The sequence below is a fragment of the Cylas formicarius genome, unplaced genomic scaffold, assembly GCF_029955315.1.
Source record: "Cylas formicarius isolate icCylForm1 unplaced genomic scaffold, icCylForm1.1 PGA_scaffold_10__41_contigs__length_53128322, whole genome shotgun sequence".
Lineage (NCBI taxonomy): Eukaryota > Metazoa > Arthropoda > Insecta > Coleoptera > Brentidae > Cylas > Cylas formicarius.
Window position 1 is genome coordinate 39,618,394 of NW_026844214.1, and position 27,774 is coordinate 39,646,167.

The 27,774-nt window shown below is 34.4% G+C and overlaps 2 protein-coding genes and 1 non-coding gene across 3 annotated transcripts in view; 2 read left to right on the forward strand and 1 right to left on the reverse strand.

Moving 5' to 3' along the window:
- The first annotated feature begins 3,617 nt into the window (after nt 1-3,617).
- Trnaq-cug (transfer RNA glutamine (anticodon CUG)) lies at nt 3,618-3,689 on the forward strand. The gene has a single exon. It is a non-coding gene; the product is annotated as a tRNA-Gln (tRNA).
- A 674-nt stretch (nt 3,690-4,363) lies between these two features.
- Nucleotides 4,364-13,895, reverse strand: LOC132706344 (uncharacterized). Its single transcript, XM_060677631.1, has 3 exons — nt 13,626-13,895; nt 7,188-7,384; nt 4,364-4,986 (listed from the first exon to the last, which is right to left on the reverse strand). The coding sequence occupies exons 1-3, from the start codon at nt 13,831-13,833 to the stop codon at nt 4,450-4,452; spliced, it is 942 nt and encodes a 313-aa protein (XP_060533614.1). The 5' UTR covers nt 13,834-13,895; the 3' UTR covers nt 4,364-4,449.
- A 4,058-nt stretch (nt 13,896-17,953) lies between these two features.
- The window catches only part of LOC132704272 (uncharacterized), a 38,442-nt gene continuing 28,621 nt past the window's right edge, over nt 17,954-27,774 (forward strand). The window contains exon 1 of the mRNA XM_060674150.1: nt 17,954-18,111. Coding sequence (XP_060530133.1) covers nt 18,068-18,111 — 44 coding nt within the window. The 5' untranslated portion in view covers nt 17,954-18,067. The remainder of the gene's footprint in view (nt 18,112-27,774) is intronic.

Genomic DNA, 27,774 nt, shown 5'->3' on the forward strand with positions numbered 1-27,774 from the left:
GCTTAGGAGGCATCTTTGCTTGCTAGGCATTGCAGACGACCCGGAGTGTAGGTGGTGCATGGAAGGGGAGGAGACCCCGTATCATCTGCTCACCGAGTGCCCTGCCTTGACATGGGCAAGATTGGGAGTCTTCGGAACGGCCCTGATCGATCCGGACTCAATGCACGGTATTGGGCTAAAGGAGTTGCTGACCTTCTATAGGAGGGGCGGCATTCTGGACGCCCTCTAGAGCGGCCTGGGGGCACAACGGGCCTATCTGGTGGCCTAAGTGCTTGGACGCCCGCGAGGGCGCCCCCCTTTAATACCAATACCAATACCAATATATATATATATATATATATATATATATATATATATATATATATATATATATATATATATATATATATATATATATATATATATATATATATATATATATATATATATATATATATATATATATATATGATGACACTATATTCCGGGATATCACTTCGAAGTGTTTTCGGAGCGCGAGCATTGAAGATGCCAAGTGAGATTTTGGCGAAACGTCTGCAGGATTCCAGTCGGATGCAAGATTTGCAGGATTCCAGTCGGATGCAGGATTCCAGTCGGAGTTCAACGAGCGAACGGATGATATCCCGGAATATAGTGTCATCACATTTTTCCATCCGTGAATCAATACGTAAGAATATATATATATATATATATATATATATATATATATATATATATATATATATATATATATATATATATATATATATATATATATATATATATATATATATATATATATATATATATATATATATATATATATATATATATATATATATATATATATATATATATATATATATATATATATATATAAAGTATTCACAGAAAATATGGCAGATTCCAAAGAAATAGGATAGGGAACATAAGAATTAATCAGGTCTCTACAAAATGATTAGAGTCTTTCCGATGCATCACACAATCGAAAAATATGTGATCAAGGTCTACTACATGTAGATGCGTAGGCATTCACAGGAGTTAGATGCCTTTACATTAATCCTATATAGGGGGGTCGGATAACAGCGGTGGTTACTTCTTAATCTGCACATACTAGTAATTTTTCTGCTGAGGTTTAACCCATGAAACCAGAGTTTAGCCGGAGGATTCTCGTGGAAGATGGTATAAATCCTACCTTTGTAAGATCCAGAAACTAAATAGATAATTTTTAATAACTCTAAAAAACTCAGTAAAGTGAGGTTTTAATTCCAATGGAACATTCTCTCTAGCTTGGTTGGCCACCCTATCCACAATTTCATTATTTCTAATACTTAAGTGGTTAGGAACCCAACAAAGAGAGCCAGGACTTTCAACCTATTTTTAACATCTTGGAGAATGCTTATCGATTTTGCATTGAACTCGGTAGACTTCATACTTTGAGTCAGAGACTATTAAAGCTCTAACCAAATTATATGAATATATCATAAAAGCTCCTATTTCCACCCTATCATCCCCGTTAGAGGCATCAGTAAAGACATATGTATAATCTGAGGACCATCTACGTTCACACATCTCCCGAAATACCTATTCATTAGGAAAACTCTTAGAAAACCCCGAATCTACAAAATGCACTGGCCGGAAGTAGGACTCAAGATCAACCTGAAAACAGGGAAAAACACTATAAGGAGTCAATGGACTCGGATAAAGTGAAATCAGATTGAATGCCTCAATTAAAGGAGACACATAGTTATTACGAAAAAAATTAAAGTTTTGTTGCATACACACATATAGTTCCTGAACCGTATTATACAAGGGACTATTCTTGGCACTATACGACTTAAGGAGAAGTTTAGACGCCAGATATGACCTTCTATCATTCAAACCACTTTCACACGCTTCGGCCAGAATTACATTAATAGGGGTCGATTTCATAAAGCCCAGGGTAATTCTAAGTCCCTGAGATTGGACTCTATCTAGTTTAGCAATAACCGAATGTAAACAGTTGCCCATAGTGATAGATCCATAATCTAGATGAGATCTTACACGAAATAAGAAGAGTAGACGGATGCACAACCCACCAAGTCTTTGCTAAATACATCATAACATTCATCCCAGCTGGAGCTCTAGATATCCTGCGGAACCCAGGATAGTTTAGAATCGAATACTAAACCCAAATAGGTGGTATAGTTTTTTCACGGGATATTTTCCGTATTAACAGATTTATACGGGTGGTGGGTAAACCTAATTTTTATTTAAGAAATAATTACCGCGACCGACTTAGAAGGACTAATGGATAAATCCAGGCCGTGCACAAAATTTTCTAATGTTTGTTTAAGAACTAAACTCAAACAAGGCAAGTCTCGCTCTGCCCCAACAAGGGTAATATCATCGGCATACTGAAGTAAAGTAACTTCCGCAGGAATGCACTTAGAGATGCGATTGACATAAGTATTATAAAGAAGAGGGGCCTGAGGAGAGTCTTGTGGGACTCCCTTGGATGTAAATTGAGGACTAACTAACACAGAAGTGGAAGTATCCCTAACCACAAGCTTCCTCTCTGATAGCAACCTTTTCATTGTATCCGCGATATCTAGTGGAATTCCCATTCTATTCATAGCCACATAAAGATAGTTATTGTTAACGTTATCATAAGCAGAAGCTATATCCAGAGTAACCAAGATACTGGGAATATTACTACTAAGTTTGCTCAGAATTTTGCTGCTCAACACGGCAAGATTATCATAAGTCCCTTTACCCCGGCGGAATCCGGTTTGAGAAATAGAAAGTAACATATAGTGTTCCAGCTCCCATTCCTCTTTAACATAATTTCCAGAATTTTACAAATACAGGAGGCAAGGTTAATCGGGTGATAAGAAGATAACATCTCTAGATCTCTATCTGGTTTAATGATTGAGCTCCCCAACTCCCTGGGGCAGGTCTAATATTCTTAAGAACCGAGTTAAAAAGCTTGACAAGGTAGACTACAGCCTCAATAGGAAGATGCTAAGAAGAGGAAATGCAATTTCAACCATTCCAGGACATGTGCTTCTGCGACTTTCAACGGCGGAAACAAACTCGTCCAAGACGAACCTAGGGGAAGATTTAACGGTAAATATGGGAGAAGTGAGAATACTAACTGTTTCAACTGGAGATCTAAGAGAATCAAGCATCATCTGCGGGACCGAGTAATTCATGGAAACGCGCCTATTGAGAGGATCTGGCAAAGATCTTTACCGTTTTCCAAATGTCGGAAATCTTATTGAAGGAAGCTTTCACACAATTTTATAAAACTACTTTTTCTTTTAGCTCTAAGAGTCCTTCTGCAAAGAGCATTAACCTTTTTAACGTTAATAATAATTAATAATCAGAGGGAATAATTTTTATTGGTTAAAATAAAATACATAATTGTATTATGTTTGATAAACTCAAAATACTTGGACTAAGATTTTATTCGCAATTTTAATAGTAAATAAAATAACTGCTATTTTATATTTATAAAAACGCTAAAATATTTATAACCATATCCAAATAAAACGAAAGAAGCAACTGTACTCCCAATTCACAAGATTGAAATTTCTTTAAAATTCACAAAATACTCGTTATTCTTTGCTACGGCTGCAGCTAAGTAGATCATCAGAGGTTCCATGGTGTAATGGTTAGCACTCTGGACTCTGAATCCAGCGATCCGAGTTCAAATCTCGGTGGGACCTAACAATTTTTTTAAATTGCTGGTTTAATCTTAGTATTCACTACCTTTTAACAAATTTGAATTGTCAATTTACAAGAAAATTACCCTAATTTATAGAGTCGCACTCTGCAGCTTCGGAGAAGTTATTACTCTACATTGACCTAATACCCACGATGTTGGTTAATTTCAGCTTTGTGTATATTTCGTCCGAAAAATGTGGAAAATAATAAATTAATTTCTCCAAATCCGCGAGATAGGGAAATATCAGAATGAGCAGAAAGTGGTAGCGGGGAGAAAAATGTAACGATATATGACTCCGCCCCGTTAAAAAAACTGCGACACTGAAAATGTTTTATAATGTTAAAAGAGAGTAAAAAACCTACTTGATCAAATTTTCAGCAAATGTCCCCCTTCCGTTATTCCCAAACGTCTAGTGTTTCATCATCCGTGTAGATATAGGGTGTTTTTAACAAGTATTAAAAAAATAAATTTCATTAATCAACCGTTCAGAAGAGAAGGATGATCAAAAAGAGAGATAAAAATGGTGGTAGTATGCTCTTTGATGCTACCCAAATTTGATTTTAAAAAATGTAACGCTATCTTACAAATATGATTAAAAAGCAATTGGTTTTTTTTTAATACTTGACCTTTTTATTCAAAACATATTAAAGAGATGAATCTATGCATGAGGGATTTTGTCACAGTCTGTCTGGTCCCCTATTAATAATTTTTTATATCTTTCAGGGTATTCTCAAAAAATGCAATATCGTTTCCCAATTTATTCAGTTTGCCAAGACAATTTTCGAATACTTTTCGTTTCCGTCATGAAATTCGTCTGAACTTTTCCTGAAAATTTCGCTTAAAGAGTTGCTTTTTTGGAAAACAAGCTGGCTCGCAGCATCGCCTCTGCTTTTTTCATCGACGTTCTCATTTTTTCTGTTCGAGCAGTCGAAATTACTGTAAGAGTATCTCGCATTCGATGTTCTGTAAATTGAAGGCATCAAGTTTGGTGATAGGGAATTTTCGAGAGCGTTTTTCGCGGCGGATTGTGCTATCAAACTCTGCAAACTGGGAGACGGGAATTCACTCAACTGGTAGCTGTTGGAAATCTGGGATTCAAAGTTTTCGCGGATCGCGTTGATGCTCCTCTTCATGTCGTCCTTCGACACATTCTGTAGGTCCAATGTGTCGTTATTTATTGCCTTTTCCAAAAGGGACGTCAAAGATTGAAGGCACGATCTTAAACCGGCTTCGCGGCTTTTTCGCTCCTTGTCCCTACGCACGTATTCGCTTGGCGATATGGCTAGCAGATTATCTACCTACGCAATACAAGAAAACATTTTCATTTCAATGGTCTCTTCTAATTTGTTATAAAATAAGGCAAAGGAAAGTAAAGTTTATTAAGCAACTTTTTCCATATTTGCTAGGGCACTTGTTCGTGCAATTCGTGTGATTATGATGTTATGTTGGTTAAATTGTTCAAATTTATTATTACTTGCATCAGAAATTTATTTTAATTCCGTCACTTTATATAAAATCTTTATATATAATAACTCCTAAAAAACCGAAATAAAAATAGTCTATTTTCCGACCTGTGAGTGAGTAGATAGATACATTCTGAATTTCTAAACAGCTTTAAACTGAGCCCAGTTTTCAACTTAAAAAAAATGAAAATACAAAGATTGTGAGGCAGAGGCAAATCAAAAATTTGCAACGAATTAAAAATTGCCAATCAAATCAGAATAGTCCGATAAGTTTTTAGTATTTCCATTACTGTTGTTCATAAACTAGTCATTAGGTAGTTACCTAATTTTAAAATGAAGTAAATTATAGAAAATACAAAATTTTGAAAGTTTTTCTAAAACAACTATGTACCTAAAATTATACAGGGTGTGTAAAAAACATGCACTAAAATAATGATAAGTTCATAAACACGTAGGGCCGGAAAAGTTTAGTTTTCGAGATATGTTACATATTTCTCGTATGATGTTGAAATTTGAAAACGTCATTTACAATGATAAAGGTGTAATTTTGCTGTAACTAGATAAAAAGTATGATATTCAGTGCGATCCCAGGATGCATTTTAACGAACTCTATTGGATTTCTACACAATTCCAAAACTAACTTTTTGGCTCTTCAGTCGTGTATTTTGCATCGTCTTCAAGCAACAAAAATAAATAATATAAACATTAACACAACGTATTTGTATGAATATTTATTTAACACCTTGTACCTATATTTTTAAAGAGTAAAAATAATTCATAATCAAAATTAACGAAAAAATTTAAAGCTGAATTATTAACGTTCCGATAATCTTATCAAATAGAAAAATTACAAATTATAGGTTGCTAATTTACAGGGCATTTCCACTATGCGGTGTCGGACAAATTATCATGTTCCCTCGAGAATATTAGGGCAACTTTCCATGCGTAGAGTTTTAATTTCATTTGTAAAGGTACCAATTTAACAAAATATTTTAAATTAAAACCTACGAACTATGTACCTATTTTTGACTGTCAATCCATTCAACATTATTTTTTTCCAAAATTTTGTGGTCACTGCTATTTGGAATAATTGCGACTATACTTTAACATTATCCCTTTATCTCAAATACCAAAAAGGGAAAATTCCATTTCTGTCATATCTCGTGTCACAAAAAAATAGAAACCTATATTTCCGTCCTTAAATATAAGTGGAATACTTTGTAAAAGTGGCCAAAATCTAATACTCTATATAGTGTTAATCCGCCGAGGTATTAGTTTTTTAAGTATCGGAGGAAAACTGTGTGCCTTTCTTTTCATTTCCTTTTATTTCGTTATTATTTATTATCAAAGACGGACCTGCTTAAGTCAAAAATAAATTAATAATTATGGTAAACCACATAGTTTCTCAAATGTATGGACGTGGTACCCACCTATGATTAATAGTTAAGAAATAAATATAACTGAAATCTTGAAAACTTGAAATCAATAAGATCTAGCGGCGTTCAAGAATGAACATGGCTGTTGACAGTTCATCCATCAACTCGACACGTTTCAGTTTAGATGTAGCATTTTTATAGCAGCGTTTTTTAAATTCGCGTAAAATGCAGATTGTTAAAATTTGGAGGCATGCGCAGAACGTTCCCATCTCTACGAAAATGTTACAGCCGCCCTAGACGCATCCATTTTGACAGCACCAGGGCCACTATTATATCAAATAACTATGTGATTTACACATACACATGCTTTTTTTCAAAATTAAGGTTGCTAAAGTAATTTTGATTCATTTTGCAAAGAAACTTCCATAGGCTACTGTAATATTAATTATTATCTTCTGGACTCCTACTGCGTCGGTTTTTTATAAATCAAACTTCCTGATCTCCGCCAAACATTCTGTTGGCTTCTTCAGAGCAAGTTTGATGCAGAAGGAATCCAGAAGGTTTGTAAATAGTAATTTTGATTAAAAGCAACAAAACGCTTTAAGACAACAGGAGTAAATCAAATTTTACAATTTTCTATTCTTTTTTTTTTTGGCTTACCCTGTCATCGAATTTGTTCCTCAACATCGAATCGCCCTGAGATATGATCCAACCGAAATTGGATGCTCCACTAATTTTCCTCTGCAGTCGCTTGCTGTTAAAGGGCATATACAAAATTTGCTTTTGGTCAATGGACTCCGTTTTTTTTTGAAAAAGTGTGGGTTGTAAGGGAACCAAACTATCGTACGAGCAACTTTCTAAAACGAAATCTGCATTTAATTACAGGAACCCATTTCAACAGACTCCTAAATAGTTTTTTTGTTGTCATAAACTGCATCTATTCTAGAATATATTAGGCAAAAGTTTGGTTAATAAGTATTTTTTGCAAATCGGTTTTGCAAACCAAAATTTTCTTAAAAATGTTCACTAAACAAAACAAATCGAAAGAACAAATTTGTCACAACAATAATTTTAAAAACTAAGAATTATTATTATTTATAAAACTTCTGAATTCCTCCAGCGTCCATTGCTGTTGAGTTGAACTTGCTAAAGTTACGCCAATCATCCTGTTGACTTCTTCAGAGCTTGACTGAAATTGGCTCGCATTTTTCTCTGTACCTTCTAATATATTGTTCGAGGGGCATTCCCATATTGGTGAGAGGTAAAGACCTGAATCGCGATTAAGATTGTTTGGTTGCTTATATATTTCTATAGATAGATGATTTTTCGTTGGTAGAAGAATTGATTACATGCAAGAATTTTAGTTTCATAGAAAAAAAAAAGCAACTGCTGATGAGATTATTTGTCTTAGTCTTAAGGCGCTTTCATGTTCTTTGAGGCTAGTTGATATTTTTTATCTGGCCTCTCCAATGTATTCTTTGCCGCATATGCATGGAATGCAAATCTGTTCTTAGGAGATCAGAGGTAAGGTGTTTTAATTCTGTAAACAAGAGAGTTGATGACCGATGATATTTGGGCCGGATGGTGATGTGACAATGCATTAAGGTATCGGTCTGTGTGTAAATTTTCAGTTAACACAACGACGTAATGTTAAGTCTGATTTTCTATCGATAAGAACATCTAAGAATGGGAGGTTATTATTAGTTTCTAATTCAATGGTAAAACGTATGTTAGGGTGTATAGAAAATCTGCTAGGGATACTTGACCATGAGGTCAAATAACAAAAGTATCATCGAAGTAGCGTTTTTATAATTTTGGTTTTAGATGGAAGGTGTCGACAGCTTTCTTCTGAAAGGCTTTCATAAATATATTGGCATGATTGGTGATAACGGAAAACCCATTACTGTTCCCGAGGTTTGTTTAAAAATTTGACCGTTATATTCCAGCCAAGCATTTTTCAATGAAGGTGAGAAGGTTTGGTTCCAGATTCTCGGATTTTAATATATCTGAAATGATGTTGAGAATTTAGGAATAAGGACTTTTTAATGCCCTTGCTCATGGATACATACATGAGCATGAACCCCGCCTGAGTAAAACCAGAGCTGTCTTCTTTGAATTCACTCAGGCAACTCTCAGCAGGCGCGTCCACGTCGCGGGGGTGGGCCCGACACGCGTATCAGTCGGTGGCTAAGTTCTGCTGGGGACCCAGTATAGCGGGGTATAACGCTGTCCCCTTGCCCGGGGATACGGGCGAAGACCACACCGGCGGTGAAGGCGGAGAAGAAAGGTGGATCCGGCGTAGGTGGCAACCCAGCCCTCAGGGGGTAGAATGAAGGCAGACTGGAGTTGGGCAGCAGCAACTCCAACACCAGGGTAAAGCGGGGAAGAGATACTTCGGTACGGTTTGCTACTGGATATTAATGTGCGACTATCAAATAATCGACAGTATCGGATATTCAACTGCGATGCAGAAGGCAAGGAGAAACCACTGCATTATGTTCTCAAGAATAGCCACTATGGATATAAGTACTAGTCAAGAAACGGCCCCGAGTCCCCGGCGTCCCTTAGATGGGACAGGGGTGCGAAGAATCCCCGGGTGGAAGTCAAAAACTGTATTAAAGCTTATCGCAACATGGAATATTAGAACCCTGTTTCAGACCGGAAAGCTTGCAACAACAATAGGAGAAATGCAAAGACTACAAATACAGATACTGGAACTATCGGAAGTTGTTGTTGTTGTTGCAGACAATGGTGATCACAGTAATGGAGTCGGCATAATCCTAAGGAAAGAACTAAGACACTCAGTGATAAATTTCATCCCCTATAACAACCGCATGATGCTACTACAAATTAGAGCACATCCCTTAAATATAAATCTGGTACAGATCTACGCGCCTACAAGTGGGAGTAGCGAAGCGGACATAGAACAGTTCTACTCAGATCTAGAAGAACTAACAATAAATATTAAGAAAGAGGAAGTGCTCATTATAATGGGTGACTTCAATGCAAAGATTCGAAATGATAAGGTTCAAGACTGTGTTGGTAATTTCGGATTGGGTGCGAGAAATAAACGTAGACACAGATTGGTGGAATATTGTCAGGAGAAAAACCTAACAGTCACAAATACATTCTATAAGCTACATCCTAGAAGATTGTATACTTGGACGGCGCCGGGCGATAATGATCTTAGACGAATAAGAAATCAGATCGACTTTATAATGACTAATAAACGTTTTAGAAATGGAATACAAAGCGTAAAAACATATCCAAGCGCAGACGGCAACACAGACCATAACCTTTTGCTAGCCAATATAAAATTCCGCTTAAAGAAGCAAAGTAAATATAAACCGCCACTCAAGCTAAACGTAGAAAAACTTCGAACCGAACAATATAAACAATTATTCAACAAGAACCTCCATGAAACACTACACGGGGAGTAACTGGAACGATATGAAAAATACAATATTAAAAGCTGGGGAAGAAGTCCTCGGAAACATCCGAGTGAAACCAAAAAAAGAATGGATGACCCCCGAAATTCTTATACTTATGGAAGATAGAAGGAAGCATAAGAATAAAGACAGAGAAAGATATAACAACATAAATAGACAAATAAAACGCGACATCAAGAGAGCTAAAGAAGATTGACTGACACGCGAGTGCCACGAATTGGAAGAACTTCAGACCAAACACGACACATATAATTTACACAGCAAACTAAAAGAACTATCTAGGAAAACTAGGAATAACACAACTTGCATAACAAGGAATGAGCAAGGTCATATAATATTAGACGAGAAGGAAATAAAGCACTATTGGGAGAATTACATTAGACAACTATTCCACGACGACCGAGACAACATAGAAATAACAACAGCAAACCAGCGAAACGACTCTCTGGAAAAACTTCCTGCCGAACTCAAGTATGCTCTAAAAAACAGTAATAATAAAAAAGCCACAGGCCATGACAGGATGCCAATCGAACTCCTGAAAGCACTCGATGAAGAGAACATAATCAGGCTAACACAAATTTTTAATGATGTGTACAATTCCGGAAACATCCCAATAGAATGGCTAAAATCAACTTTTGTTCCATTACCTAAAAAGAACAACCCAATATCAGGCCATGATTACAGACTTATCAGCCTCATGTGCCACCCCTTGAAGGTCTTGCTGAAGATTGTCCAGAACAGAATTTATAAGAAATGCGAAGAACAGCTGGACAACTCGCAATTTGGCTTTAGAGGAGGAATGGGGACAAATATATATATATATATATATATATATATATATATATATATATATATATATATATATATATATATATATATATATATATATATATATATATATATATATATATATATATATGTTTTATAGATTACCAAAAAGCGTTCGATAAGGTGCAACACATGAAATTAATAAATGAACTGAAGAACATCCAACTAGACCAAAATTATATAAACATAATTAAAAGCATATATTGGCACCAGACAGCCACAGTAATAGTCAACAACTTGGAGACGGATGAGGTACGATTCCAGCGAGGCGTTAGACAGGGATGTGTACTCTCACCGGCACTCTTTAATTTATACTCTCAGGTAATCTTTCAAAAGGCTCTTTCGGACAGAGAAGGGGAAGAAGGAGAAATTATCAACAATATACGATTTGCGGACGATACGGTAGTCCTGGCTGAGTCTCTCGAAGACCTACAATTGCTGGTGGATAGAGTTTACAACGAAAGTCATGCAATGGGGCTCACAATTAACATAGAAAAAACTAAATTTATGGTTGTCTCAAAGAACCCGGCCAGGCAACATCAGTTATACATAGAAGAACGAGCTGTTGAACAAGTCGAAAAATACAAATATTTGGGAGCGTACATCACCTCTGGCCTAGATCAAGATCAAGAAATAAAGGTCAGAATCGAAATAGCAAGACAATCATTTCTTGATTACAGGAAGATACTCTGTAATAAAAACAGTTTGCGATTGAGGTTCGTCGAATGCTATATATAGTCACAATTATTATATGGAGTAGAAATCTGGACACTAAAAGCACAGATCATCAAAAAACTGGAAGCCTTCGAGATGTGACCGTATAGAAGGATACTAAAAATTCCCTGGACGGATAGAATTTCAAACGAAGAGGTCTTACGAAGAACTGGCCGCGGTAGAAAATTAATAACTTTAATAAAAAGACGCAAAACCGCATATCTGGGGCACATCTTAAGAAATGATAAATACCGTCTACTACAAACTATTATGCAGGGAAGACTAGATGGAAGAAGGGGTATCGGAAGAAAAAAGAAATCCTGGCTAAGAAATGTCAGGGACTGGACAGGGTTGAATGTGGGGGAATTGTTTCATGTTGCGAGGGATATAGAAGCGTTTGGAGTAGTGGTCGCCAACCTCCAATGAAATGGAGAAGGGACTGGAAGAAGAAGAATATATCTGAAATGATGTTGAGAATTTTAGGAATAAGGATTTTTTAATTGTTCAATCAAGTGAAGGGAATTAAGTACTAAACTATCGGTTTCCCTGAATAATTAAAAAGCATTACAATAGATCCACAAGACATTCTCGTTAGATTCGACATAGAATCCCTCGTTGCTAAAGTTCATATTTCTGAAACTCTCAACATCATTTCAGATATATTAAAATCCGAGAATCTGGAACCAAATCTGGTCATATTAATTAAAAATGCTTTTCTGGAACATATTTTTCTTATAATTGTCAAATTTTTGAACAAACTTCGGGAACAGCTATGGATTCTCTATTATCACCAGACATCGCGAATATATTTAAGAAAGCTTTCGAGAACACCTTCCTTCTGAAACCAAAATTATGGAAACGCTACGTCGATGATACTTTTGTTATTTGGAATTTGACCATTGAAATGGAAACTAATAATAACCTCCCATTCTTAGATATTCCTATCAATAGAAAATCAGAGCTAACATTGGGTCATTGTGTTTACAGACAACCTACACACATCTTCGATCTGTCAAAGACAAAATTCCATTTGAGATGTCTGGAGTTTACAGCATTCCATGCATATGCTGCAAAAAATACATTGGAGAGACCGGACGAAAAATATCAACTAGGCTCAAAGAGACCAAGACAAATAAACTCGTTTGCAGTTGCCGAACACAATCACGAAACCGCACATAAAATTTAATTCGTCAAAACTAAAATTCTTGCATGTAATCAATTCATTTACCAACGAAAAATCCGAGAATCTATAGAAATATATAAGCAACCAAACAATCGTAATCGAGATTCAGGTCTTTACCTCTCACCAATATGGGAACGTTTATGCCCCTCGAACAATATATAAGCAGGTACAGAGTAAAATGCGAGCCAGTCTCGGTTAAGCTCTGAAGAAGTCAACAGGGTGACTGGCGAAACGTTAGCAAGTTCAACTCAATAACAACTGACGCAAGAGGAATCCAGACGTTTTGTAGATAGTATTACAGAACCCTGTGGAAGTTGCTCTGAAAAATTATTATAGAACAGAGTAATTTATTCACAGGAACTAATACCTATGTTTCGTAATAATATAATAAATTATACTATGAGGTAAAATCACCTTGCAGATAATTTACTAAATTATAAAAAGCATAAGTTTAAAAAAGTCACACAAGTAGCTACATAACAGTACATTTAACTTTCTTAAAGGCAAGATTCTTTCATAGTTGCTTCGTATTCATGTAGGGTGTCGAAATTGTTGACCGACAGAAGATTCTTTCGGATTTTTAAAAAAATGTTCCATTCAAACTTTTTGCGTTTGAGGGGAGCAAATTGTAGTAATACAATACCTGCATAATTTAGCGATCTTTTATAGAACATGTAATTGAGTTTCGGATTTAGGAGCTATTCTCTATTGCGGGTAACGATTATTTATTTAATTTACGACAAAAGCTAAGGAAGCATCAATATAGAAACCAAGTAATTTTGATTAATTGATTTTGATTGATCGGTACAAGTATGGTTGGAAGATCAAACCGTGCAACAATCAAGCTTAAATGTTTCACAGTTTTGGTTAGCGTATTGCTGCTTGTTTGGTATTAAAATTATAAAGTATAGTATAACAGATTACCTCTAGATGCATGCTTTATCTTGAGTTTCTCGACAGCTCTGGCATTGGTCCTCTTCACTAAAGCATTGATTTCAAAAATCAGTAATAGATGAACGATACAAACAACGGCTGACAAAAATATTTCTATTGCGAATGGGGGATGTGATGCTACGCGGACAGTGATCGTGTTCGACAAGAATTTTATACTTTGCACGATAAACTCGTCCATCGTCCTACATTAATTTTGGTGTTTTCGGGAAACGACACATCAGACTTTAAAATGTCACTTGTAACATTGTCATCAACAATAGTTGATAACCAGTTATAGTAAATACTAATTGAAGTTTTTGAATTAGTTGTACAGGGTGGGCAAAATTCGGATATTTTGGGAGATGTTTGATACTTCTGGCAGAGATGGTCAAAAACGAGTACTAGGTTTAATTTCCAATTCAATTTCAAATATAAAAACCTCATCTTAATAGGCGGTGTAGTTTTTGCGATAAGTACCGTAGATTAAACGAAGAAACGCACAAATTTCAGAGGGCGGAATTGGCCCGCCGACGGAAAAAATTTCTCCACTGCATGCAGCAGGTTGAATACCACACACTCCGCTAGCGGAGGGGTTGTTGAAGTTACGAAACGCGATATTGTTTTATGAGAATTCAGTTAACTTTATATGCGGCCCGTCGATTGGCGAAATGGTGGATATGGATAAATTAATCCAATTAAGTCAGGAACGTCCAAGTGTTTGGAATCGGAGGGTAGACAAATATAAAGATAGAACGAGGAAAATGCTGGTAGAAAATTGGTGAGTTGATGGAAAGAGAATATTGGGAAGCTGGAAGAGATGGAAAAAACAAAACGTAACCAAGTACTTTACTGTTTTAAAAATATATTTTCTATATGTTAACGTTTTACGTTTACAATGCCAGTGAATAATATGGTTTTAAAATGAAAATAAGTAAAACCATGTTCATGATAATAAGTAAACAGGATATACGAAATTGTTAACTGTCTATCAGAGAGAATCCAGTAGAAAGAGTGTCTAAATCCACTTGTTTGTGAAGGATAATTAATTAGCAATGAGGCTTAAGAGATTAATTGTTTAATATCTACAATTTCTATCTAAACATCAAAGTCAGAAAGAATCCTTCGATGTTATATTTTCTCGACACTTCACCGGAGTAGTCATTGACGTTGACAAAGGCAACACAAAGAAGACTTCAAGCATCTGAAAAGTGGCTATTCAGGAAAAATTCTGAGGTTCTAGATACTATAAATTACTATAAAAAGAAAAAAACTTGCATATCCGATCCATATAATGCGAAATGGCAAGAGGCAACCGGAAGCGGAAACTATTCCGCTGACTATGTGGGTTAATTCAAGCGGAAGCGTATTTTTGCGCTCGGGAATTTCGCCCACGAAAATTCCGCCTTTATTCCGCCATGTGTGGGATAGGTCTTAGGAAGAGGTCTATTACTTTTGCATTCACAAAAATTGTGTTTTCGTATATATTTTTTTAAAATGTTTTTATTAAAATTCAACGGCAATAAAACACGGAATCGTCGCCTTCTAAGTAATTGCAATAATTTTGCCGCTCCGTGTTGTCGTCCAGCCTTAGTCTTTTAGTCTCGCAATTAAAAACTGCAATAATATCGAATGTAGTTTTAAAAATTCAATCTAAACAAGTTTAAACAACTGGTTAATCTACATTATAAAAATGTTTTGTTTGGACCAATTTATTTTATTGTATTTTTCTTGCCTTTTCTCTTTTTCGTTCTTGGATTGATTTATTGCATTTTTTTAATTTTCTTTTATTCTCGAGTTATATGTTATTATAATATTATTTATGTATTTCTTCGAGCTCGTTAATTGCAGGTAGTAGTAAAAATCTGGCATTCATAACACAACACTGACAGCACAATCGGTATATTGGTGGAATTTTTTTGCCACACCGATATCTACTTTTTCAAAAAGTTTAATGTCAAAATTAACCCTCGTCTTGTATTCGTATTCACGACAATTAAAAGTTTCTTTGATACTGTTTCGGGTACCAGGCACGGCTTATATTACTTTGTCGCCAAAATTTACACTTTTACTTTAACTTTACGACTGCGACAGTCATTCATAAATTATAGCATATTAAACGTTTACGGGCCGTACAATTTCGAAATTAATGGCGTCGAAATATGCTCTTACAAATTCCGCATTTTTTGCAGGTAATTTCTCAACTTCTCAACAAATATTTGCATCATTAATTTTAATTTCCTTTTGATTAACTTGGTAATGTTTATTGCATTATTTTACGAGTAAAAAATCCATAGTTTTTGCAATTAAAATCATTAAAGCAACCAGAATTGTTAATTTCTAACGATACATTAATAAGATACGTTGCGTAAATTTAAAAGGTGTATTATGCATGCTAATTGAACAGATTATAATTTGCAGAAAGATATTTGGTATCTTTAAATGCATTTTAGTCAAAATTTTAAAACATACACAAAAAAAATATAAACGAAATATTACCAACACATTAAATATGGCAAATACAAATACAATATTTGGGATACAAAAACTGATTATGGTTAACAGTTAATACATATTTCGAAAAATGTCTAACTACTCCTAATCTATACAAAACCATTATGTGATCAAATTTCTGCAACCCGTAGCTCTACAGTTAGTTTCATGAAAAATTCCACTTTGTATTTTGAGCAATTTACACATTCTGACAAGACAAAGTTTGTTTTGACGTTCAATATAGGGACGTAAAGGCAGGTTTATACAGGTTTATACAGGTTGTTCTCGTAAGTTTTATCATTAAAAAATGTCTAAACTAAACTGACTCAACTTTTATTTATTTTAAAAATAAAAAGATCAACTTTTAAATAAACAACTTAAAAATAATTCGGTTTAGGAAAATGCGAGAATTTTAACAAGTTTAGAAGATGGTTGATCCTTATTAGCAGGAGCCCAACATTTTAACATAAAGAGAACAAGAAAAAACAATTGGAAGGATTTTAATATTTTGCGCCATCTCCATCCGCAACAATCACAACTTGAAGTCTTCGGCTCATACTCATGAAAGGAGTTATGAAGTTTTCTTCAAGCGACAATTCTTCTCATACTTCCTGAATACCTTGAACTGGCTCCTTTCTGTTTTGAGGCATAAAATTTCATTCGATACAGCAGTTTCTTGCAACGTTGACATTTTGTAATCATTGTGTAACGATGTTTGCAGTGTGGCCAGGACAGTTTTCTTGTTGGAAAATGTAATTATTTTCCAGGTAAAGCTATTCCACACTAAGTACCATAACGTTCTGCAATATTTCGGCATAAGTTTGACCAAAAAATCTTCCCTCAATCCGCCATACCACTACCCTTCCTCTGGATGAAATCTATCCCCATACATTTACACTAAAATAGACAAATCGAGACGCTTGTTGTCTGGTCTGTACATTTCGATTTTTCACTTTTTGGCAGACAGGAAGATCTTTTCACCGGAAAATATGACTCTATCCCAAAACTGCTGTTCTTGCGCTTGGTAGTAAGATCAAAAATAGCCATGCTTGCTTCTGTTTGTTTATTTTTACTGCTACTGATCACAACTGGCAGGATCATTCGGCCAATTTTTTTTCGTTACCCACTTCATTTTTTCTGAAGTATATTTTACATATGGAATCATTAAGAGTGACAGTGTATCTTCATCAGGTGTTTGTACTATTGAGTCTATTTTACAACTGTTTTAATTTTATTATTATATTATTATTTACATAAATTCAATATTACGCAATACGCATGCTTTTACTCGCAAGAATATCCAGGAACTGCAGACAAGATTTTCCTTCTTCCTTAATTTGATACAATCATTAAGTGAATAAAGTTGGTTGGGAAAACATTATTTTAGTTCCTTCACTGAAGCATTGTCTCACGCCAATATCAAACCGAGATATGCGGACGTGAAAATGTTTTTTCGAATCGAACTATTGAAATATATAAATTTACAAAATATTGGGATTTCTTGTTGAAAAATAAAGAACTATTTCAGATTTTGTTTAGAAGAGTTTTTTATACTGAAAGTCAGCGTAGACAAAGTTGGCATTTCTTATTTAAGACGACCAAGTTTGACTAGGTAAAGGAGTAAAAACTTGCGGTGCATCCTCCACATCCTGTTAATTATTTTTAACGCGTTTTTTTTTCATTCCACCCTCCAGTAATCCGCACCTGGAAAAGCACAGCAAAGGCGTTACGGTTATGATAAATTTAGATACAAACGCTGGCGGTTTACTGTCCCGATGCTGTTTTCGAACTTAATAACACTCCAACGTGCGTCTGGACCATATCGACGTATTTTGGGTTCAAATCTGCGTGTTTTCATGTTTTGTTGCGCGTATTCTCTTGAATACTGCGAAACTATTGGTGCAAACAATTTTTGATTTCGGGAAGTAACGGGCTGTGTCAAAATGCGTTTAAAAGTTGTTGTGAGGGTACGACCCATGTCCCAAAGGTAATAAATGAGTTTTACCCGCATTAACATTTTTTTATGTGTAAGTTGTTGGTTATAAGTTTAATATGCTCTGGTAATATTAACTGTGTGTGGATCTTCCAATAACTTTTTTTAATTAAAATCCATTAATATGTTCGAACACCCGCGTCGGACTGACTGTGTAGAAGTAATAAAAGATGTTTTAGAACAAAAGCCTGCTTAGAAATATACGCTTACAAAGTAATACACTGATAGTAATAAACAGCAAGAAAAAACAATCAAATAAGAAAACATTTAACTTTGGCTCTGTTCGTATCCTTTTGAACTAGAATTTTTTTTTGCTATTTTCACCTCCACTTTCGGCGTTAAATCAAATGCAAAAGGCCCACAATAGGCGCGGTATATAAAATATCTATTTTCTCAAATACTGTCAGAACAAAAAAGTTAATTCAAACGAATCTTCATAATTATTATTGTGAAATTAACAAATTGCAGTATGGGGGTTGCAGTTTGCAATGAATGTTTTTGGTAATGAAGTAAGGCTGTAAAACCAGCATTTAATATTTTGTGAAACTGTCATTTCTCTTTTAGAAATAATATCATAATATAGTAGTTGTCCTATTACAAATAATACAGGGTGACGTCAGAAATTACTTCTATCGGGTTCTAAGACATCATCTAAAGTTGAAACAACTGTTCGCCAAAAAACACTTATTTTATTGTTTAAAAAATATTTAAACTTATGAATATTTAGTAAATAGAAACAAGATTACGTATAATTTGGATTTATATTTTATTTTCTTTGGTTAGTTATTGTATTTTATATGAAAGAAAAAAAATGAGCTAGAAATACGTTTTATTAACAATCGATCATTTAAATTAATAATCAAGCCTCAGAAAAATAAATTAACCAAAATGTCTTTCAAAACGTAACATTCTGTTATGAAAAATAAATCAAAATGTATCTTCGATGAGCTTGATAAAAACTAATTTTTCGTATAGGATATGGATCGTGCTTTGAATGTGTTCCCTATGACGCACGAACTACAATCGAAAAATTAGGAGATTATTTTATTTCCATTAAATTTTAACGCGTGTTCGAAACTTGTTGGTTCGTGTACTACTCCTTTGCCGTAAATGCATACCGAGCAAAAAGCGTAATGTTAAATTAAATAAACATAGGATGTGCATCGTTCATGGATGGCACGAACGCAAACAACGTTTATTTATTTATTCGCAAAGGCAATAAATTTTCTCGTGCATTCTGGTAAATACAAAAATACCATGGGCGCTTGTTACGTTCCGTTTGATGGGAACTGATATTTGACTGTCCGAATTAAATATATATCTGAAGTTTTACACATTGAATTTGAGAAATTACTATCAACCGATTTTTTAGATTACTGGATCGCTTGCCAAAAGTGTTACCAAACTATTGTTTAAAAATATTTTTGCGAGTTCGTTAGCCTACGCAAAAGCGTAAACACCTTTCCGTCCTTTCCACATTTTTACTTTTAGCATTTCGTAGACTTGATTTAACCCTAGGCAGTAGGTCACCTAGCCTAATCTTTATATATTTGAGTGGAAATGTCATTAATTATTGTTTTAGGAATATTTCTTGACTTGACTTATTAGAAATAATACGTGTTTAAATAAGCTGATAGCACCTATCCACAACAATTACAATTACAACAATTTTAATTAATTAAAGCTTAATAATTGCGTTTAAATAGTATATTACTCAACTAGTTTGATAAACACCATCTTAGTAGACAGGTTGATTTGACAGGAGTGGAGTGCAGCTCAATTAATAGTGTATTATGTTTTTATAAGCGAGTTTAGTCACGAGTGTCTGAAGAATTTTACATACGTGTTTATTGCTTTGTATACTTCTTCTACCATTATTTTGTAGGTACATTTTTGCAAAACAGGACGAATGTATTCACTGAGTGGCGTATTACGTGACTATCAGAACTCTCAAATGTCTACTGAAAAATCTACTGAAAGCATCATATCATTGCCATACCTGTCACTAATTTGCCCCAAACGTCTGAAGTGACTCGCTAATGAAAATGACGTCTTTTTGTACACGCCTAATTATAATTGATTGTTTTAGAGTACGGAGCACAAAAATCTTTTTTTTTCCTACTCTAAAAGGGTGCTGAAAGTGTCACTTTAAGACATGAGCTTTATTATTCACTGTCTCGAGCCACTTCGGACGTGTTTGGTATATGGGACATGGGTTTGGGAGCGATCGGAGGTTTTCGGTAGATTGTAACCATGGTATTTTCCCGTTTGTTAGTTTTGACGATCACGTCGTACGACACTCAGTGAATATATTCGTGCTGCCTTGGAAAAATATATCCACAGAACAAGTATAAGTATATGTAACTGATCAATAAACTTAGTCGGCCACTCTGTCAATCTTGTTGCATTATATACCATTGAGGTTATTAAAGTATTGGCACAAATGTTAGTAAATTATGTTTTAAAAATATTCGAACGACTTCGTGGCCTAGACAGTCTCGGCAGTAGATTCCGATTGCCGTGGATACATACTAGTTTTCACATATTTATGTGAAAATATTCTTATTTATATATTATTCATATCCGATTTATTTTTTAGTTCTAACAATGTTGCTAAGAACTGGAGTATAGTAAAAAATACTCTAGGCAACATCTGTAAGAATATCTTACTGACTTCAGGAAATTTCTCCTCATTTGATTCCATCTTATCCAAAAATTCCTTCTATTATCTCCTGCTATGAAAAAATATCTGCGAAATTTATACAAAATCAAGTTGGAATTCGATTTACTTTCAATTCAAATTCAATTATGAAATACGCGATTCATTAAATAATAATTTTCGATATTTTCAAAATAAGGTTTTTTGTAGTCGAATTTCCAAAAAATACCATAGCAGAGATCAATTATCGCGTGTCGAGTTTCAAGCATGCAGCTAAAAAAATATCCCTATGAATTATTCCGGCACTCACTATGAGAATATAATTAAAATTCTTGTGCCTGTCAAACGACAAATAATGCAAAAACTCGGGCGATCCGGTGAATTAATCATAATTAAAATAGTTTCGCTTCGTCAGAGTGCGTTTAATGTTTTTTAGGGTACAAGAAGCGACGCTGTCGTGATAGAATAACCCTGATGTACCTATTCTTGGCTTCTCGCAGAGCACCGGATGCAGAAAAAGGAGAATAGGAAATAATGAAAACGGATGTTACCTACGATAAAATTGTCTTAAAGTCGTAAATTACAGTAAATTTTGAACATTAAATTAAGGCAAAGATCAAACCCCTCGGCACAGACGCCAAGGATTTAATGAACAAAATAAATTGCTTGGTTTTGCGTTGCATCCAATCAACTATATTCGTGTTGCTGACATTTGCATACACATTTTAATTTTTCTCTAATTTTTATCTTAATCTTTTATTTTGTATTGACGACTGTTCGTTATCAATACAACAATGTTCTGCAAATTAAAACAGTGGGACGAAAAAAAAGTTAAAAAAATATGTTCTGAAAAAAATTTGTATAGAAAGGCATTTTGCCAAGTGTGTAAAAAATTAACTACAAGAAATCGAAAAAAAGATTGTGTATTTGACTTCAATGGTATTGATCACTCGTTTTTAAATGTCAACGAAGATATAAGAATACTCGGTTTTTCAACAGAGACAGTTAAAAATTCGCCTTTTTCAAAATAGGACTGCAAACAAAAGACAGACCAAAATTATAACGAATTTTCCTCGCGAATGTTTCGTTTAATTTTCGGACAAAACGGAAACGGTTATTTTTTTTATTAGTCTGATACAAACCACATATTTTTATGTGATTTTTGATACTTTACGAAACCACAGTAGTAAATTTAGTAGTAACATACATTTGACTTCAATGGGTCTCCACTTTTCCATAGCTGTCTCCAAACACTTGTATGAGGACAAGCAACTACATCTATTATTGAAAATATTTACTTAAAAATTACCAAATAAATTTCCTTTAATAAGCTTCTTTTTTTGCATGCCCATGGTAGTAGGATTTGGAACCTAAAAGAAAGATGTATTGCTGATTTTGCTAATTTTTTAAATAAGCACCTTAAAAATAATAATCGAGAGTTGAAAATTTTGGTCTTTTCATTGTATGTATGTATGTAGGATCAATACTCCACTTTGCCAAAACTTCATCGATTCTGTAAGCTTACTGCTTTCAAAGTCTTATAGGAATTTTAAACATTCTGTATATATGCATGTATATATTTACTTATTATCCAATAACAACTAAATGCATAGTCCATTTAGTTTTATTTTCCACTTTTAAAGGTTATAAGGGGTGTTTTTTTTTCAATGCATAGAACTTTAAGTTGCAATAAAACAACGATGGATTACTCGATTGACATGAATTTTATTTATTCGAAAGATAATCTTGAGGCATTATATTTTAAATATGATTTCTGGCATATGACCGCCACGGCTGCACTGTGGGCCCCATGCATAAACTAGGTTGCAATAAATCATTATTAAAAATGCAAAATTTGTCAATGTTTTTAAATTAAGAACATACTGAAACATGTAAAAACAGTATTGCTTTCTAAAAATACTTTACCGACAATTTTTTATAAAGGCACAATATCAGATGTTTAAAAGAAAGTCTATTTTTATTGCAATCGCTTCAATAAAATAACGAAGTTTTCGTACTTTTTAAATGGCTTAGTAGGCATTGAAAACAAATTTCGCTTAAGTATTTGACAACTGTTGTCAGTCCTGTTAATTAGTTTAGACCTGTACATGCAATGTAGAATGTTTGTGTTTTTTCTGCGATTTGACAAGAAGTGGCGGGATAAGTACCATTAATATTTAATTTTTCAAATTCTATAGAGTAAAAAAATATGAAGGCCAACGAGTGCCAAGCAAAAATATACATTTTTTATTAGGCAAGTGTGTAAACTACTAAAAACTGTTAGCCAAAAATGTCGCAATTAATCGCAAAACTTATGCCAGTTAAAAATGTCAACCTCTGAGTGATAAAAATATTAACAATTAATATGCTCTTAACGTTGTTTATCGCATGTATTGCTTGTTCAATGAGCCAATTATAATGCATTATTTTTATACTCAAAATTGCAAGACTATTTTTGTTTTTTCGTTTTTAGAAATGTACAAAATATCGAAAAAAACGTTGTTTCAATTCTGGAGTGTCTCTAGTAAGAAAAACCTTGTAGAAAAAATATTTAAAATATTTAAGTCTTTACTCGTGGTATTATAACTGTCCACAAACTGCTGTACCATTCCACAGATATTATTAAACATTGTGTTGTGCCTATTGGGCATCTCTCTGAGGAGGCCCAAGAGGCACGTCACAAAGATTGTCGGCGATATCGCGAGCATCACACCCAAAAAAAATCGCGCATTGCCACGAATAAATAATTGATGCCAATGTTATTAGTGTCCTCTGACCCCGTTATAGCCAGTTACCGTCAAAAAACTGTAGGATCAAAAAAACCACTATCACCATCTACTTAAAAGCCCAGAGCTTCGATGCCTTACAAAAAATGACTATTTTTCGGAGACCTCTGAATATGACTTTGAGGGTATGGGTAGTGAGTCTGACATGTCATGGCAGCGAGAATGACTAAAATTATAATTTACCTAGTGGGTTTCAGGGTTAAAAAAAGGATGTTAAGTAGAAAACATCTCTGCCAAAAGTTTATTTATAAGCCAATTCTAAGGTTTTTTCTTATCCTTTAAGTTTTTTGTGTTTTGTATGATCTCTTGCTTGCTGTGTCGTTTTAATAAAATAGTTATATTTTCAATAAGTTAATTTAATTTAGGTAAAAAGTTCATATATTTGGAATTTGTTAACTAGTATGTGTTCTGGTTCCTTAAATACAGTTAAATTATTTCACGTGACTGCAGAAGCTTTCTGAATAAAACTGTGCAGTAATTGCAAAATGCTTCCAATTTTTTTTATTCTAGTTTTGGTATATCTTTAAAATATACTCCGAAAAATACTAATGTGGCAACGCTGGAAAATTGAAAAAAAAATTGTATTATTATTTACCGGCAATGTATAATAATAATAAATAATAAAAATGTTTAAGGTTTTTAAGTTACTAGAAAATAATCGAATTAATGCAACCTAGTTTGGGCAATGCGTCCACAGTGCGCTGGCGCGAATGTAGTCCAATCTGGACGTCCAATTTTCGATGACTTTTTCCAACATTTGTGGCCGTATATCGGCAATAATACAGCGAATGTTGTCTTCCAAATGGTCAAGCGTTTGTGGCTTACCCGCATAGACCAATGACTTTACATAGCCCCACAGAAAGTAGTCTAGCGGTGTTAAATTAAAAGGTTTTGGAGGCCAATTCACAGGTCCAAAACGTGAAATTAGGCGGTCACCAAACGAGTCTTTCAATAAATTGATTGTGGCACGAGCTGTGTGACATGTTGCGCCGTCTTGTTGAAACCACATCTCCTGGACATCATGGTTATTCAATTGAGGAATGAAAGAGTTAATAATCATAGCTTTATACTGATCACCATTGACTGTAACGTTCTGGACATCATCGTTTTTGAAGAAGTACGGACCAATGATTCCACCAGCCCATAAAGCGCACCAAACAGTCAGTTTTTCTGGATGTAACGGTGTTTCGACATACACTTGAGGATTAGCTTCGCTCCAAATGCGGCAGTTTTGTTTGTTGACGTAGCCATTCAACCAGAAGTGCGCTTCATGGCTAAACAAAATTCGCTTATGAAAATCGGGAACAACAGCAATCTTGTTTTGGGCCCATTTGCAAGCGTTGTTCAGGCGTGAGTCTATTCATGATGAATTACCAAACCAAACTGAGAATAAATCACTTGACAGCTGTTAAATCGGTCGCCATCTTGAACAGTAATGCCAACTTAAAGTTCTATACATCGAAAAAAACACCCATTATGTGAACAAATGAAAACCAATGCAACAAAAACCAGTAATTGAAGAGCACGTTATTATTTTTAATAGGGGTAGCGAACTATTATTTCTAGGTTCGCACAAACGGGCTTTAATAGTATATTAAGCTTCTATAAACGACACGCGAGTGTATGAAGAATTTTATATAAACGCTAATTGCTTGCTATACTTTTTTACGACCGTTACAACGTTAGTTTTTGGGTAATTTTTTGCAAAACAGCACGACTGAATGTACTCAGTTACGTACGGTGTGACCATCAGAAATTGCAAACGTCAAAATATCAGGCTAAATCTAGTGAAAATATCCGGTTACCAAACCTGCGACTAAAGTACTAAAGTAAGAGAAAACATAGTTGCTGAAAACGTGATGGAAACGATTATGATAATAATAATAAAAATAATCATTGCTTAACTGGACTAAATACTCAGTAAGTTGGATTCGTACAAAGAGCCCCAAAGATCTATTAAGAGTATAGCAAACCGAAAATAGGCAGTTTTAAATTTGAAAAATATTCTGTCTAAATTTATCACCGCATATACCCGAACTTAAGTGCAAAACGTTAATGCTCTCTTCCTCACTAATGTAAACTTTTTATTTTATGCCTTGGAAAATTTTGTAGAAAAACTAATAAATCATTTTTGTGTCGACGCTTTTCATTGATCTGACGCTATGGTGCGCTAAATAAAAGAGAGACGATTTAAGAATAGCAAGTTGAATGTTCGTGTGTTTATTATCCGTGCCGGGTTAGATACAAATTTTATTCATTGAAATATATTGGTGAATTCAGCAGCATTTAAAATAATTAACTAATTGGAAAGCCTTGGAGGGGGTTATTTTAAAGCGTTATTGCTTTAATTTGGCAAAATTCTTAAGTCGTTCTTCGTTCTGTAACATTTCCAGTTTACTTCCTACAACAATAAGAAAACATTTTTCATATGACAGCACAATAGCCACTAGCCATAATAATGTATTATGGGCCATTTCTATATTCTTCCAAAAAAACTTATCAGACTTTTAAAAAGTAACCTAGCGAACTTCGACGCGTGTTCTGTCACAAGTCTACGCGCATCTTAAAACGGAATAAATTGTAATATTTCATACTTTTATTACTTTACTTTTCACCGCACTATCTGCAAAGAAAATCCTTTTTTCTACTCCCGTCTGTAAAAGATCTAATTACACACAGATCTAGCGTGCGGGAAGCGTCACTTTACCACAGAAGTTTCGTTTCCCACGGATCCGAGTCACTTCGGACATTTCCGGGATTTTACCGCACGGGTTTGGGAGCAATCGGATGTTTTCGGAGATATTTCCCACGCCTTCAATTTTGATGTTTGTCAATTTTGACTGTCATTTCAGTAAATGTATTCGTGTTATTTTGCGAAAATGTACCCAAAAACTAACGGTCGTAGGAAAAAGTATAGTATGCAGTACGTTCGGCAAACTTTTGAACTCACTCGTTTATTAAACACTCGCTCGGCTGCGCTCCGCTAGTGTCAAATAAACACATTGAATTGAATTTGACCAAAATTTTAGTGAAGTATGGAACAAATTCATTGAAAAATTAGGTATTGGATTTCAAGACAAATTCTCGCATACGTCCATCATTTTTTGTAGTATGCAGGCGTCATAAAATACACAAGGTGAATCAAAAACTAGATGCCTATACAAGTTCCTGTTTTTAAACGAAACACCCTTTTTGTAAATCAACTTTCGAATCCTGTGTCAAATTGGACGCATAATTTATGTAGCATATTCTAAACATATTTCTTACATTTTATGAGCAAAAGAATAAAAATTATCACAATTACGTTTTTGTCAATAAAGAAAATGCGCCATTTAAAAACCCAGAGAATTGCAATTTTAATTTAATTTAATTTTAATTTTAATTTTTATTGGATATGGATATTATGAGTAACAGTGAGTGAATCCACTGAGTAAAATTGAAAGAAAATTTATAGAAACAGGACATGTAAAGGATAGCCTACGGCCAGGTTGTCCAAAAACCAATGAGAACACAAGATTAATTATTTTATTAAAAATTGAGGTTAGTCCCCATGGTGCATCTTCTTAGTATCTTCAAATAATGATGTAAGCCAACGAACGTATATTAAACGAAGAAGTATTGAAAGAAGAAACAATAAAAGAAGAACAGTTTCATCTATACAGGAGCCGAACGAGGATGATCTCGACCGCAGAGCACAGTTTTGTGAAACTATGATGTAAATGTGCAACTTAAATCCATTTTTTCATCTTCAGATACTGTTTAGTGATGAAGTCACGTTTTGTTGAAATGGTACTGTAAATAAACAGAATTGTAGGTGTTGGGGTAGAAATAATTCTAGATAGGTGAGAGAAAAGCATATACAAAATGGACAAAAATAATTGTTTGCACAAGGATTTTGAATTACAAAATAATTGGATCTTATTTCTTTTATCACAATTCATTAAAAATGACTACTACTAATTCCTACTCTCGCAGTTTCTTTCCAAATCTAAGTCAGTCTGATATGAGATTTGGTTCCAACAGGATGGTGCTCCGCCCTATTTTGCTCAACAAATGTGTGAATAATTATATACGGTATTTTCCGGATACTGGATTGGTAGAAGAGGATGTATGAAATGTTCTTCAAAATCTCCAGATATCACTCCACTGGATTTTTTTCTCTGGTGATATTTAAAATGAAAATTGTATAAGGAAAAACCACAAAAATTCCAT